The sequence below is a fragment of the Oratosquilla oratoria genome, chromosome 5 (assembly GCF_046742065.1).
Source record: "Oratosquilla oratoria isolate Oo_2021 chromosome 5, ASM4674206v1, whole genome shotgun sequence".
NCBI classification, from domain to species: domain Eukaryota; kingdom Metazoa; phylum Arthropoda; class Malacostraca; order Stomatopoda; family Squillidae; genus Oratosquilla; species Oratosquilla oratoria.
The window spans coordinates 75,990,946-76,007,761 of record NC_134781.1 but is presented as its reverse complement, the minus strand read 5'-3'; the positions used below and the strand labels follow the sequence as shown (position 1 = coordinate 76,007,761).

General features: G+C 39.4%; 2 protein-coding genes and 1 long non-coding RNA gene across 4 annotated transcripts; 2 read left to right on the top strand and 1 right to left on the bottom strand.

Annotated features, from left to right (window-relative positions):
• The first annotated feature begins 1,790 nt into the window (after positions 1-1,790).
• LOC143025839 (uncharacterized) lies at positions 1,791-4,512 on the top strand. Its single transcript, XM_076185852.1, has 5 exons — positions 1,791-1,854; positions 2,305-2,370; positions 2,722-2,870; positions 2,992-3,024; positions 3,646-4,512. Exons 1-5 carry the CDS (start codon positions 1,791-1,793, stop codon positions 3,712-3,714), a joined length of 381 nt encoding a protein of 126 aa, XP_076041967.1. The 3' UTR covers positions 3,715-4,512.
• A 1,375-nt stretch (positions 4,513-5,887) lies between these two features.
• On the bottom strand, positions 5,888-6,876 carry LOC143025566 (uncharacterized). The gene is made up of 3 exons (XR_012966410.1): positions 6,799-6,876; positions 6,361-6,448; positions 5,888-6,244 (listed from the first exon to the last, which is right to left on the bottom strand). It is a non-coding gene; the product is annotated as an uncharacterized LOC143025566 (long non-coding RNA).
• Positions 6,877-10,883: 4,007 nt separating this feature from the next.
• LOC143025565 (uncharacterized) lies at positions 10,884-15,927 on the top strand. 2 transcript variants are annotated; one of them, XM_076185444.1, is made up of 5 exons: positions 10,884-11,021; positions 11,438-11,503; positions 11,855-12,003; positions 12,125-12,157; positions 15,113-15,927. In XM_076185444.1, the coding sequence occupies exon 5, from the start codon at positions 15,332-15,334 to the stop codon at positions 15,800-15,802; it is 471 nt and encodes a 156-aa protein (XP_076041559.1). In that variant the 5' UTR covers positions 10,884-11,021; positions 11,438-11,503; positions 11,855-12,003; positions 12,125-12,157; positions 15,113-15,331; the 3' UTR covers positions 15,803-15,927. The 2 variants fall into 2 exon arrangements, with proteins under 2 accessions (XP_076041559.1, XP_076041560.1); XM_076185445.1 differs by lacking the exon at positions 11,438-11,503 and having other exon boundaries at positions 10,946-11,021; positions 11,864-12,003.
• The last annotated feature ends 889 nt before the right edge of the window (positions 15,928-16,816 follow it).

The following is a 16,816-nucleotide window of genomic DNA, read 5'->3' as shown; positions in this document are numbered from 1 at the left end:
CAACACTGTTCAGACATATGTCTAGTGAGGGACGTCCGTGTCAGTTCATGTGGTTGTGACTTCGTCTTCCAGTTATGTGAACTTGGTGTAATTTATGCTATATTTCCGCATAATACTTGCTGAAAAATAAGAATTAAAGGATTACCGTATTGCTGTATGCTATTGACATCCGTATTAAAGCAAATATATCGGAGAAATGATATTTGTTTTGAAATGCTGCTGAGATAACACGAACATTGCGTACATCATGGACGCTGCAAAGATTTCATTCCAACCATTTATCCCCAAAATTTCCACCAACATGGAGCGAGATCTGTAAGTAATGAATGAAAAGTATATTGTTATAGTGTAACGGTTTCCATTGCATCTTTTGTATTACTGGACACTGCCTACATCACCTGTAATGGGTAAAAAATAATGAAAACGTGCTGCCTCAAGGCTCAGGCAGGACCATCTTGCGGTAAGTTTCATTAATATTATTATTATAATTATTATTGTTTTCGTGTATGGATGGTGAAATAAGGTATGAACAATCTAAACATTCCTTGGTGTCCATCTTGAATATACATGTACAGTATTTTCTTTTTGAAATGAGCACCAATACTGTATTTGCAGAAGTGGTTGGAGCCTCTGGTAGTATGTAGCTAGGTCAACATGAAAATGAAATTCCTGATATTTGAGCTGAAGTAGTTCTCATGGGATGCAAAAAGTCGCTATGAGTATAATGCAATTTGAATTATCCATCTAGCTGTCCTAGTTCTCGAGATATTGCATTTTGAATGGAATTAAATCGGGCCTATTTTTTCCCAGAAAATCAGGCCGAAACGTGCGGTCTGACTTATCGCCGATCAAACGTAAACAATGACGGTTTTTACTGACAGGCACAATTTTATATAAAAATCTAATATGGTTGCATTATTTGACCTATTTTCTATAAGATGTGTGATTTCCATGTAATTTGATCATAGAATTACGTTTCTATCCTTTGCAAAATTACCCACCACAGCTACGAATACCGTCAAATTACATTAAAATCACAAATTTTAAAGAAAATAGTTTGAATAATTCAACTATATGCAAGCTATTACACTAATAGCACAATAGTAACAAACTTTATAGTGTAGTTTGATCCATACCACCAATGATCATAGCGGGCAGGACGAATCGTAGCTGTGGTCCGTAATATTACGGAGGATAAAAACGTAACTTCTCTTTGATCAAATTACATGAAAATCACACATTTTAAAGAAAATAGTTCAAATAATTCAACTATAAGTCTATTACACTAATAACATAATAGTAAGAAACTAAAGAGTGAAGTTTGATAAGATGGCGGGATGGATGTTGATGTTGTTATCCAATAATCCGACCCGATAGAATATAAAACTAATTAGTACCACCGATTTCTCAGCTCTACCGTATCACGCTGCCTTTATTTTGGTATAAGAATAATCCGCGAGACTAGTAGTTTTCGTTATTTTTGGTTAGTTGCCCGCACTCTGAATTTACTTAGCTCATTTTTTACGCTGAAACATAAACCAATTTTCGATTTACTGCTGAATGCAAGCCGCCATGTTTATCTTATGTTTTTATGTACCGACATGTAACTGATGATGTTATTGTTTGAAATTTACTACGATCGTAGTAAATACACTCGTATAACATTTGTATGAATGAAATATCCGGCGGTATGTAAATTTGGCCGTTTGCATGGCGTGCGCATAAAATGACGCGCTATTGGGCTCCTCATCGACGGTGGTGCCTCTGGTGGTGTTTGACCTACCTATAGTATGGAGGGCAGCAGCGACTTATGTATACTTGATGTGGCACTACCAGTACCTGCTGTTGACTGTGGTACGTACTTACAGAAAAATCACATCCACAACATTGAACCTTCGTGGAATGTGAATACGGTAATTCAATGTTTTAAATAGAGCCTTGCCTAGAATTATCTCCTCTTATAGTTTCAGCCTGTTCAAGGACCTTAATTTTAGTGTAGGGCTGTACATTCTACATACCATCATAAATACATTATGATAAATGATTTTATGTTATTATATACTTAGTAATATTATCCTTGACCATGCCCAAAATACATACATGTTTCAAAGCACATGCAGTTGATATTGTTGGTATTATTTTGATTTTTTTTTTATACATAGCACCAATATCACATTCATAACCAGTATTCATCTTTCCAAATCAATTCCTGTCTCTGCCATGTTACTATACTCACCAGAATATTGGAGAATTTTCTGTACCTTTTTTTTCTTGTTCCTACATAAGTACTTTGTTCCCCTTCAGAGGATGAAGAAGTGGACAACCCAGAACCACGTGAATCACTCACAGAGGAGGGTGTCCGAAAACAGAGTAAGTAAATTAGTGGTATTGGTTGGACACTTATACTGAAATATTACAATACAAAATAATCATGTATGCCAGGGCATACATCAGTACTGTAATTCTTTGGATGAAACTCTATGTAAACAGTCCCACAGATTGTTTCTTCCAAACAGTAAAGCTTGACCATAGGGTAGCCTCTAATTTTTGTATGTTTAGGCCCTTGTGACATGACTATGTCAGTCTTTAGTATTGTGTTGTGCTTCTAAATATACATGTAGGTCACACATGTATTTTTTCTTCACTGTTTCTTATATCCTGTATAATTTTGCACTTGAAATGATATGACTTCGTTACTATAATGAGTGCCTAATTTTTCAGGGAAGGGAGGGAAGGTGAAAGAACTGTGGAATTATGAGGCTACAGAAGCACTCCTGCAACTTGTCAAGGCAAATTACACGCGCTTAAATGACAAGAAAACTACAAAGGCCGTTGTGTGGAAGGACATCACCAGAGTGTTGCAGGAATTGGTAAGTTATTATGTAGGCCATGTGAGTTCATTTTCTTATTGATATTCGCCATAATAATCTGTTAGTAACCACAATTCATTACAGCTGGAGTATCACATTTAATATATTTTTTTTCCTTCAGGGACTAGCAGGCATCCAACTGCATCACATTGAGGTATTAAAATGAAAACTGTTATGATGTATGCATGTCTATTATGTAAGCAGTGCACGTAATATGTTCCTGTCTGGATGTTGCCTACCACCAATGATGCTTTTCTGTACGTGGCATATGCTGTGTCACGTCCTTATGTTATAATGGGTAGCCTCTCAGTGTTACCTGCCTTTGATATTGGGAAGCTGGTTGCCAACTGCTTGATTCGTACATGATTTTGTACATGCACGTATGAATACTAATAGCTTTTTAAGTGACAGCATGGGTATGGTAACTGGATTCTGTATTATAATTTTAGTGCTTCAACATTACTTCATTCCATTTTCCTCCTCAAGGTTAAGGTACCATCATCATGAAGCATCACACTGTAATTCACAGTGTGATCTGCATTCCAAGACTGTAGTGCCCCTGCTCTATGTCTGTGTTTTGTATGCTATTAACCTAAAAAAATTCTTCACATATTTTTGGTTTAAAAATGGTTAACCAGACCATTACTTTATGTGCTTCTCAATTAATGACCTCTCTCTGTCAAATGTGTGTTTAGGAATCCTTATGATGAAAAGATGCATGTATCAATTAATATTGAAAAATATTAATTCCACTTTGACTTTCCCCCCAAATTAGATCACAGGCGTGGAACTGAGACAAGTTGAGGGCAAGTGGCGCAACCTCAAATCAATATTCCGTCATTAAGAGGACTACAAGAAGGCAAGTGGGAGGGGAAAGAAGACTGAGCCACGATTTTACAATCTCCTGTCTTCAATTCTGAAGAATCATCCCCTGTCCCAGCCAGATCTGTGTGTGTTGGAGGGCACAGAAGTGGGTACTAGGAGTGTGGCAGAAATGGAGGTTGACAACCCTGTGGAAGAAGACCCAGCCACACAAGCCTCATTACTAGACCCTCAGCATGGTGAAGCCTCGCAATGTGCCCCAACTCCTCCTCAAGCATCACCACCAGATCCTCAGCCTGCTCATGCCTCACAAGCCCCACAGCCTGCTCCAGCCACACGTGAGGAGCCACCTGCAGCCCGAGGGAATGTCCCACCCCTAAGAAGAACAAGAACCAGAAGCTTAAGACCCTCTGCAGACAGAAAGGAACTGTTATTGTGCGTGAAATATATGAAAAATACACTGAAAACATCTAGTGATAAACAACAAAACAGTATGGCAGAACTAAAAGAACTTTTGTCTTGCATTGCAACACGTGATAGAGAACGCCACGAAATGGACATGGAGATAAAGAGGGAGAGGTTGAATATCCTAAGATTAAAAAGAATTGAATTAGAGCGCAGACAAAACAATGAGTGATTTTGTAATAAAATATAATACCAAATAAGTACATGGTGACAAATGACTATAACACAATGTTTTGACTCTCTGAAGTCCTCTTCAGGTTGATGTGGCACATATAATTGGATGTACTGGTGCTTGCATTGAAATGGTAGAATGGTAGGTTGGAGAGAATGCAGAGGGCAATGGAGGCAGGAAGGGTGTCAGAACCGGTAACTGAAGTCACCCTTGTGATCTCTGACTTGTCAGAAAGACTTCAGTCACCGGTTCTGACACCCTTCCTGCCTCCATTGCCCTCTGCATTCCCTCCAACCTACCATATGAACACAAGCAAAAGTACATCCAATTATATGTGCCACGTCACACTTGAAGAGGATTTCAGAGTGAGTCAAAACACTTTTACAAAATTTTGGGAGGCACAATCAATAAAAACCATGTACATATATGTGCCTTGCTGTGGATGTGCTGTGTCTTGCGACACTGCTTCTGACCCAGGGCGGTGGGCAGGGTGCAAGGATGACCCGTCATCCAGGAGGTGCTCAGATGAAAGGGAGGGTGGGAGGTGTGTGGAGTGTATTTAGGGATGAAATGGGTGGGAGTGTTTTTATGCCTTTCCCTTTTTGGCTACCTCCCTTGGAAGGGGGAAAAAGCCTTGGTATATATATGTATGTACATATATGTGAATTTTGTATATTTTTGTAACATGCAAAGAAATGTAAAAAACAATATATTTTGGCTAATTATTGAAACCCTAAACAGTCATATTCCAGGTTGCTTTTACTTTTTCCTGTCACTCACTGTAGCATTGCCACTATTGCCTGCCTTTTTAGCACACCAGCCTGGTCTCGTGGCAGGGCAGACAACAATGAAGAACTGAAATACTCAACAGCGTCATCCACCAGCCCATCCCTCTCGAGGATGTTAATTTCATCAGGCTGAGTTATTGATATGTTGTGAAGAACACAGCATGCTTTTATTATTTTAGGTATCCGAAGAATATCAGCATCTATGCTTCAATCGTCGAAACCTACCTTTTAAGAAACCAAAAGCATTTTCAATGGTAACTCTTGCTTTGGACAGTTTAGTATTGAAGAGAATTTGTGCTTGCGATAAGTTTCCAGATTTCTTAAATGGTACCATCACATGCTTTTGGTCTCCAAAGGCAGAGTCTCCTACAATATGATATTGTGGTGATGGGAAATAATTTAGGTCACCATTTTGGATTTTCTTATAAAGTGAAGTTGACTTTAGCACTCGGCTGTCATGTGCAGATCCCGGGAAGCCCACTTGAATGTAGGAAAAACTTTTATTAGGCAAGCAAACTGCAAGTAAAATGACACTGTTTTTGTGTTTTATCAACATAATCGGCCTGCGTGGGTGATGGAGCTTTGATGTTAATGTGGCATCCATCCAGAGCCCCTACCACACCTGGAATTCCTCCCATTTCTTGGAATTCATGTGCAATTTCAGAAATTTTAGGAGGAATTGGCCACAAAAAGACATCCTTTCCTGCCTTGCACCCATATCTGGCTCTGGCTGCATCTCTGCCACGCTTGCAACTGCCAATAGTGGCATCATAGGTCCTGATAGAAGAGACTGGTTTTCGTCATCTTCCATATAAGTATCAGAGTCGGTGCTGCTGTCCATTGTATCGTCCCTTGGCTCAATTCTCGTGGTCTGGCTTGATGTTCCCACCACGGATGCTGTCTCTGTTATGATCCGTACGACACTTTTTCCGAGACGGTGCGAGCGAGGGTCGTCTGGCAATTGTCCATAAGACTTGAAATAAATGGTTGTGTTGTCTTGTGATACCTCAACACTGTTCAGACATATGTCTAGTGAGGGACGTCCGTGTCAGTTCATGTGGTTGTGACTTCGTCTTCCAGTTATGTGAACTTGGTGTAGTTTATGCTATATATCCGTATAATACTTGCTGAAAAATAAGAATTAAAGGATTACCGTATTGCTGTATGCTATTGACATCCGTATTAAAGCAAATATATCGGAGAAATGATATTTGTTTTGAAATGCTGCTGAGATAACACGAACATTGCGTACATCATGGACGACTGCTGTAACTGCTAAGATTTCATTCCAACCATTTATCCCCAAAATTTCCACCAACATGGAGCGAGAACTGTAAGTAATGAATGAAAAGTATTTTGTTATCTCCTCTTATATTATTACAGTAAATAGTTTCAGCCTGTTCAAGGACCTTAATTTTAGTGTAGGGCTGTACATTCAATGATTGTTATTTGTACATACCATCATAAATACATTATGATAAACGATTTTATGTTATTATATACTTAGTAATTTTATCCTTGACAATGCCCAAAATACATACATGTTTCAAAGCACATGCAGTTGATATTGTTGGTATTATTTTGAATTTTTTTTTATACATAGCACCAACATCACATTCATAACCAGGCAGTATTCATCTTACCAAATCAATTCCTGTCTCTGCCATGTTACTATACTCACCAGAATATTGGAGAATTTTCTGTACCTTTTTTTTCTTGTTCCTACATAAGTACTTTGTTCCCCTTCAGAGGATGAAGAAGAAGTGGACAACCCAGAACCACGTGAATCACTCACAGAGGAGGGTGTCCGAAAACAGAGTAAGTAAATTAGTGGTATTGGTTGGACACTTATACTGAAATATTACAATACAAAATAATCATGTATGCCAGGGCATACATCAGTACTGTAATTCTTTGGATGAAACTCTATGTAAACAGTCCCACAGATTGTTTCTTCCAAACAGTAAAGCTTGACCATAGGGTAGCCTCTAATTTTTGTATGTTTAGGCCCTTGTGACATGACTATGTCAGTCTTTAGTATTGTGTTGTGCTTCTAAATATACATGTAGGTCACACATGTATTTTTTCTTCACTGTTTCTTATATCCTGTATAATTTTGCACTTGAAATGATATGACTTCGTTACTATAATGAGTGCCTAATTTTTCAGGGAAGGGAGGGAAGGTGAAAGAACTGTGGAATTATGAGGCTACAGAAGCACTCCTGCAACTTGTCGAGGCAAATTACACGCGCTTAAATGACAAGAAAACTACAAAGGCCGTTGCGTGGAAGGACATCACCAGAGTGTTGCAGGAATTGGTAAGTTATTATGTAGGCCATGTGAGTTCATTTTCTTATTGATATTCGCCATAATAATCTGTTAGTAACCACAATTCATTACAGCTGGAGTATCACATTTAATATATTTTTTTTCCTTCAGGGACTAGCAGGCATCCAACTGCATCACATTGAGGTATTAAAATGAAAACTGTTATGATGTATGCATGTCTATTATGTAAGCAGTGCACGTAATATGTTCCTGTCTGGATGTTGCCTACCACCAATGATGCTTTTCTGTATGTGGCATATGCTGTGTCAGGTCCTTATGTTATAATGGGTAGCCTCTCAGTGTTACCTGCCTTTGATATTGGGAAGCTGGTTGCCAACTGCTTGATTCGTACATGATTTTGTACATGCACGTATGAATACTAATAGCTTTTTAAGTGACAGCATGGGTATGGTAACTGGATTCTGTATTATAATTTTAGTGCTTCAACATTACTTCATTCCATTTTCCTCCTCAAGGTTAAGGTACCATCATCATGAAGCATCACACTGTAATTCACAGTGTGATCTGCATTCCAAGACTGTAGTGCCCCTGCTCTATGTCTGTGTTTTGTATGCTATTAACCTAAAAAAATTCTTCACATATTTTTGGTTTAAAAATGGTTAACCAGACCATTACTTTATGTGCTTCTCAATTAATGACCTCTCTCTGTCAAATGTGTGTTTAGGAATCCTTATGATGAAAAGATGCATGTATCAATTAATATTGAAAAATATTAATTCCACTTTGACTTTCCCCCCAAATTAGATCACAGGAGTGGAACTGAGACAAGTTGAGGGCAAGTGGCGCAACCTCAAATCAATATTCCGTCATTAAGAGGACTACAAGAAGGCAAGTGGGAGGGGAAAGAAGACTGAGCCACGATTTTACAATCTCCTGTCTTCAATTCTGAAGAATCATCCCCTGTCCCAGCCAGATCTGTGTGTGTTGGAGGGCACAGAAGTGGGTACTAGGAGTGTGGCAGAAATGGAGGTTGACAACCCTGTGGAAGAAGACCCAGCCACACAAGCCTCATTACTAGACCCTCAGCATGGTGAAGCCTCGCAATGTGCCCCAACTCCTCCTCAAGCATCACCACCAGATCCTCAGCCTGCTCATGCCTCACAAGCCCCACAGCCTGCTCCAGCCACACGTGAGGAGCCACCTGCAGCCCGAGGGAATGTCCTACCCCCACCTCCAAGAAGAACAAGAACCAGAAGCTTAAGACCCTCTGCAGACAGAAAGGAACTGTTATTGTGCGTGAAATATATGAAAAATACACTGAAAACATCTAGTGATAAACAACAAAACAGTATGGCAGAACTAAAAGAACTTTTGTCTTGCATTGCAACACGTGATAGAGAACGCCACGAAATGGACATGGAGATAAAGAGGGAGAGGTTGAATATCCTAAGATTAAAAAGAATTGAATTAGAGCGCAGACAAAACAATGAGTGATTTTGTAATAAAATATAATACCAAATAAGTACATGGTGACAAATGACTATAACACAATGTTTTGACTCTCTGAAGTCCTCTTCAGGTTGATGTGGCACATATAATTGGATGTACTGGTGCTTGCATTGAAATGGTAGAATGGTAGGTTGGAGAGAATGCAGAGGGCAATGGAGGCAGGAAGGGTGTCAGAACCGGTAACTGAAGTCACCCTTGTGGTCTCTGACTTGTCAGAAAGACTTCAGTCACCGGTTCTGACACCCTTCCTGCCTCCATTGCCCTCTGCATTCCCTCCAACCTACCATATGAACACAAGCAAAAGTACATCCAATTATATGTGCCACGTCACACTTGAAGAGGATTTCAGAGTGAGTCAAAACACTTTTACAAAATTTTGGGAGGCACAATCAATAAAAACCATGTACATATATGTGCCTTGCTGTGGATGTGCTGTGTCTTGCGACACTGCTTCTGACCCAGGGCGGTGGGCAGGGTGCAAGGATGACCCGTCATCCAGGAGGTGCTCAGATGAAAGGGAGGGTGGGAGGTGTGTGGAGTGTATTTAGGGATGAAATGGGTGGGAGTGTTTTTATGCCTTTCCCTTTTTGGCTACCTCCCTTGGAAGGGGGAAAAAGCCTTGGTATATGTATGTATGTACATATATGTGAATTTTGTATATTTTTGTAACATGCAAAGAAATGTAAAAAACAATATATTTTGGCTAATTATTGAAACCCTAAACAGTCATATTCCAGGTTGCTTTTACTTTTTCCTGTCACTCACTGTAGCATTGCCACTATTGCCTGCCTTTTTAGCACACCAGCCTGGTCTCGTGGCAGGGCAGACAACAATGAAGAACTGAAATACTCAACAGCGTCATCCACCAGCCCATCCCTCTCGAGGATGTTAATTTCATCAGGCTGAGTTATTGATATGTTGTGAAGAACACAGCATGCTTTTATTATTTTAGGTATCCGAAGAATATCAGCATCTATGCTTCAATCGTCGAAACCTACCTTTTAAGAAACCAAAAGCATTTTCAATGGTAACTCTTGCTTTGGACAGTTTAGTATTGAAGAGAATTTGTGCTTGCGATAAGTTTCCAGATTTCTTAAATGGTACCATCACATGCTTTTGGTCTCCAAAGGCAGAGTCTCCTACAATATGATATTGTGGTGATGGGAAATAATTTAGGTCACCATTTTGGATTTTCTTATAAAGTGAAGTTGACTTTAGCACTCGGCTGTCATGTGCAGATCCCGGGAAGCCCACTTGAATGTAGGAAAAACTTTTATTAGGCAAGCAAACTGCAAGTAAAATGACACTGTTTTTGTGTTTTATCAACATAATCGGCCTGCGTGGGTGATGGATCTTTGATGTTAATGTGGCATCCATCCAGAGCCCCTACCACACCGGGAATTCCTCCCATTTCTTGGAATTCATGTGCAATTTCAGAAATTTTAGGAGGAATTGGCCACAAAAAGACATCCTTTCCTGCCTTGCACCCATATCTGGCTCTGGCTGCATCTCTGCCACGCTTGCAACTGCCAATAGAGGCATCATAGGTCCTGATAGAAGAGACTGGTTTTCGTCATCTTCCATATAAGTATCAGAGTCGGTGCTGCTGTCCATTGTATCGTCCCTTGGCTCAATTCTCGTGGTCTGGCTTGATGTTCCCACCACGGATGCTGTCTCTGTTATGATCCGTACGACACTTTTTCCGAGACGGTGCGAGCGAGGGTCGTCTGGCAATTGTCCATAAGACTTGAAATAAATGGTTGTGTTGTCTTGTGATACCTCAACACTGTTCAGACATATGTCTAGTGAGAGACGTCCCTGTCAGTTCATGTGGTTGTGACTTCGTCTTCCAGTTATGTGAACTTGGTGTAGTTTATGCTATATATCCGTATAATACTTGCTGAAAAATAAGAATTAAAGGATTACCGTATTGCTGTATGCTATTGACATCCGTATTAAAGCAAATATATCGGAGAAATGATATTTGTTTTGAAATGCTGCTGAGATAACACGAACATTGCGTACATCATGGACGACTGCTGTAACTGCTAAGATTTCATTCCAACCATTTATCCCCAAAATTTCCACCAACATGGAGCGAGAACTGTAAGTAATGAATGAAAAGTATTTTGTTATCTCCTCTTATATTATTACAGTAAATAGTTTCAGCCTGTTCAAGGACCTTAATTTTAGTGTAGGGCTGTACATTCAATGATTGTTATTTGTACATACCATCATAAATACATTATGATAAACGATTTTATGTTATTATATACTTAGTAATTTTATCCTTGACAATGCCCAAAATACATACATGTTTCAAAGCACATGGAGTTGATATTGTTGGTATTATTTTGAATTTTTTTTTATACATAGCACCAACATCACATTCATAACCAGGCAGTATTCATCTTACCAAATCAATTCCTGTCTCTGCCATGTTACTATACTCACCAGAATATTGGAGAATTTTCTGTACCTTTTTTTTCTTGTTCCTACATAAGTACTTTGTTCCCCTTCAGAGGATGAAGAAGTGGACAACCCAGAACCACGTGAATCACTCACAGAGGAGGGTGTCCGAAAACAGAGTAAGTAAATTAGTGGTATTGGTTGGACACTTATACTGAAATATTACAATACAAAATAATCATGTATGCCAGGGCATACATCAGTACTGTAATTCTTTGGATGAAACTCTATGTAAACAGTCCCACAGATTGTTTCTTCCAAACAGTAAAGCTTGACCATAGGGTAGCCTCTAATTTTTGTATGTTTAGGCCCTTGTGGCATGACTATGTCAGTCTTTAGTATTGTGTTGTGCTTCTAAATATACATGTAGGTCACACATGTATTTTTTCTTCACTGTTTCTTATATCCTGTATAATTTTGCACTTGAAATGATATGACGTCCTTACTATAATGAGTGCCCAATTTTTCAGGGAAGGGAGGGAAGGTGAAAGAACTGTGGAATTATGAGGCTACAGAAGCACTCCTGCAACTTGTCAAGGCAAACTACACGCGCCTAAATGACAAGAAAACTACAAAGGCCGTTGTGTGGAAGGACATCACCAGAGTGTTGCAGGAATTGGTAAGTTATTATGTAGGCCATGTGAGTTCATTTTCTTATTGATATTCGCCATAATAATCTGTTAGTAACCACAATTCATTACAGCTGGAGTATCACATTTAATATATTTTTTTTCCTTCAGGGACTAGCAGGCATCCAACTGCATCACATTGAGGTATTAGTTAAATGAAAACTGTTATGATGTATGCATGTCTATTATGTAAGCAGTGCACGTAATATGTTCCTGTCTGGATGTTGCCTACCACCAATGATGCTTTTCTGTATGTGGCATATGCTGTGTCAGGTCCTTATGTTATAATGGGTAGCCTCTCAGTGTTACCTGCCTTTGATATTGGGAAGCTGGTTGCCAACTGCTTGATTCGTACATGATTTTGTACATGCACGTATGAATACTAATAGCTTTTTAAGTGACAGCATGGGTATGGTAACTGGATTCTGTATTATAATTTTAGTGCTTCATTACTTCATTCCATTTTCCTCCTCAAGGTTAAGGTACCATCGTCATGAAGCATCACATTGTAATTCACAGTGTGATCTGCATTCCAAGACTGTAGTGCCCCTGCTCTATGTCTGTGTTTTGTATGCTATAAACCTAAAAAATTTCTTCACATATTTTTGGTTTAAAAATGGTTAACCAGACCATTACTTTATGTGCTTCTCAATTAATGACCTCTCTCTGTCAAATGTGTGTTTAGGAATCCTTATGATGAAAAGATGCATGTATCAATTAATATTGAAAAATACACTGTACAACAAATTTCACGATTAAGAAAAAAACATAGTTCTCATGTGCGTTTTATTATGAAGTTCAGTGTGCTGAATTCAAATTTGATAACAAAAATTTCATGCCACGTCACAATTTTTTGTAAATCGCTGTTTTAATAATTATGCAATTAATAGAGATTTCCAAGGTTCCATAAATGTATTTTGCTCCCAAAGTCAGATTAAATGTCTTCATTGTATTTATTTAATTAATATATAATGAATCGGCATGTTTGTTAGCTTTATATGATGTATTAACCTACAATCTATTATTTACTTCTTCTTTTATAAGACGTCTCAGGCGTGTCATGCTTCAGGTTCCAACAGAAGTCAGCCAGCATAGCAGGGCTCCATTTTCCCTTGTACCTGTTTTCCATTGACGCTATATCTTGATGGAACCTCTCTCCATGTTCATCACTCACATCTGCTGCATTCTCTGGGAAGAAGGACAGATGAGAATGAAGAAAGTGTATCTTCAGTGACATATTGCATCCGAGATCTTGGTAGCATTTGATTAGCCTCTCCACTTTACGCTCTCGCTGGGACTCTTGGTGCTTTCCCAGAAGCCCTTTGCATACATCTTTGAATGCATGCCAGGCCACTAGCTCAGGTTCATCCATTGTCGCCTCAAAGTCCTCATCATTTATAAGCTTGCGAATCTGAGGGCCTACAAATATACCCTCTTTAATCTTGGCATCACTAATTTTAGGGAAGATCCCTTTGAGATACTGGAAACATGGCTTGTTATGTTGCAGTGCTTTGGTAAATTGCTTCATTAGGCCTAGTTTTATATGCAGTGGTGTCAAAATGATTTTCTCCTTCTTAACTAGTGGCTCATGAATTACATTATGGCATCCAAGTGTCATAGATTCCCGAGATGGCCATTCTGAGCGTATATAATGTTCTGATCTGGCCCTACTGTCCCACTTGCAAAGAAAGCACATAAATTTGGTGTATCCAGTTTGTAGCCCATTAAGTATGGCTACTACTTTCAAGTCTGCACAAATTAACCACTCATGCTCTTTGTAACTTATGCGGTCTAGAATAAAAGCAAGGTTCTCATATGTCTCTCTTAAAATGACTGAGTAAGCAACTGGAACTGAAGGCATGGTGTTCCAAATGTGCAACAGAACTGCTTTTATGCTGTAAAGGGATCCATCTATGAATAGCCTCCACTCATTGGGTTCATAGGACAGCTCAAGGGCACTGAATAGGCCTCTGATATCATTACAATAAGTCAAGTTGTTTTCCAAAGTGAAGAAATCCTGTAGATTTGCAGAACGCTTCCTAAATACTGTAATTCGAGCTTCTTCATCCAACAGGTGCCATTGTTGCAAACGTGAGGCCAGGAGTTCACTCTGTTGCTTAGTAAGTGTTAGATCACGAACTAGATCATTGAGTTCTGGTTGGGTGATGAGGTGTGGTTTCTTATCAGATTCAAGTTGTGTCGTATACGTTGCATCTTGAGATTCTGAATCGTCTGAGTTGCTCGTGTCATCGCTTGGTAGTTCAGAGGGCGGCTGTGGTACAGGAATATCACTTGAATGTAGAACTGGGCGAATAGCAGACTGAAGATCTGGATACACAATAGATTTCTTGTCTTTTCTGTTGCGACCTGCAGGAAAATAAAATAAAATCAGACTAAAAATGGATACTATTGGTTGTGATCACGTGCAAAAATAGTGGAAGTGCAACTTATTATGTATTTCGATCTTTTTTATTGATACATCTCTTGAAAATATATATAAAAACAGTAAAAAATAAACACTGAACACCCACCTTTAATATCCGTTAAGCAGAAGTAGCAATCTGTTGAGTGGTCCTTTGGCTCCCTCCAGACCATTGGTACGCCAAACATGAGGCCAGTCCCTTTGCCTTTCACCCAGGCAGAAAGGGAACTTGTACACCTGACACAACATATGTGAGGTGCCCAGCTTTTGTCCTGGTCACCCACTTTACATCCAAAGTACAGCTCATAAAGTTTCTTTACACGTTGAGTCAACTGTCTCTTGTATTGCCTTAATGTAACTGATCCACATATATAACAAAACTTGTCTGGCGAATTCTTGCATTCTCTAGGCATCTTAACTCTGTATCCTGTTAAGAAAAAAAAAACACATAGCTATGTGAAAAATTATATAAATGGTAAAAGCAACAAAAAATACCGTTCAGATAGACATTGCGGGCACTTCTATTTACGAAGAACTGGAGGGTCACAGAAAGAAACGGATGTTATATTCGTGATCTACGCAAAAAATAACTAGAAAAGGATAGTCTCATTTCCGTTTTTTTTTTTTCATTGTTATACAGTGATATTAATTCCACTTTGTCTTTTCCCCCAAATTAGATCACAGGTGTGGAACTGAGACAAGTTGAGGGCAAGTGGCGCAACCTCAAATCAATATTCCATCATTATGAGGACTACAAGAAGGCAAGTGGGAGGGGAAAGAAGACTGAGCCACGATTTTACAATCTCCTGTCTTCAATTCTGAAGAATCATCCCCTGTCCCAGCCAGATCTGTGTGTGTTGGAGGGCACAGAAGTGGGTACTAGGAGTGTGGCAGAAATGGAGGTTGACAACCCTGTGGAAGAAGACCCAGCCACACAAGCCTCATTACTAGACCCTCAGCATGGTGAAGCCTCGCAATGTGCCCCAACTCCTCCTCAAGCATCACCACCAGATCCTCAGCCTGCTCATGCCTCACAAGCCCCACAGCCTGCTCCAGCCACACGTGAGGAGCCACCTGCAGCCCGAGGGAATGTCCTACCCCCACCTCCAAGAAGAACAAGAACCAGAAGCTTAAGACCCTCTGCAGACAGAAAGGAACTGTTATTGTGCGTGAAATATATGAAAAATACACTGAAAACATCTAGTGATAAACAACAAAACAGTATGGCAGAACTAAAAGAACTTTTGTCTTGCATTGCAACACGTGATAGAGAACGCCACGAAATGGACATGGAGATAAAGAGGGAGAGGTTGAATATCCTAAGATTAAAAAGAATTGAATTAGAGCGCAGACAAAACAATGAGTGATTTTGTAATAAAATATAATACCAAATAAGTACATGGTGACAAATTACTATAACACAATGTTTTGACTCTCTGAAGTCCTCTTCAGGTTGATGTGGCACATATAATTGGATGTACTGGTGCTTGCATTGAAATGGTAGAATGGTAGGTTGGAGAGAATGCAGAGGGCAATGGAGGCAGGAAGGGTGTCAGAACCGGTAACTGAAGTCACCCTTGTGGTCTCTGACTTGTCAGAAAGACTTCAGTCACCGGTTCTGACACCCTTCCTGCCTCCATTGCCCTCTGCATTCCCTCCAACCTACCATATGAACACAAGCAAAAGTACATCCAATTATATGTGCCACGTCACACTTGAAGAGGATTTCAGAGTGAGTCAAAACACTTTTACAAAATTTTGGGAGGCACAATCAATAAAAACCATGTACATATATGTGAATTTTGTATATTTTTGTAACATATAAAGAAATGTAAAAAACAATATATTTTGGCTAATTATTGAAACCCTAAACAGTCATATTCCAGGTTGCTTTTACTTTTTCCTGTCACTCACTGTAGCATTGCCACTATTGCCTGCCTTTTTAGCACACCAGCCTGGTCTCGTGGCAGGGCAGACAACAATGAAGAACTGAAATACTCAACAGCGTCATCCACCAGCCCATCCCTCTCGAGGATGTTAATTTCATCAGGCTGAGTTATTGATATGTTGTGAAGAACACAGCATGCTTTTATTATTTTAGGTATCCGAAGAATATCGGCATCTACATGCTTCAATCGTCGAAACCTACCTTTTAAGAAACCAAAAGCATTTTCAATGGTAACTCTTGCTTTGGAGAGTTTAGTATTGAAGAGAATTTGTGCTTGCGATAAGTTTCCAGAGTTCTTAAATGGTACCATTACATGCTTTTGGACTCCAAAGGCAGAGTCTCCTACGATATGATATTGTGGTGATGGGAAATAATTTAGGTCACCGTTTTGGATTTTTTTATAAAGTGAAGTTGACTTTAGCACTCGGCTGTC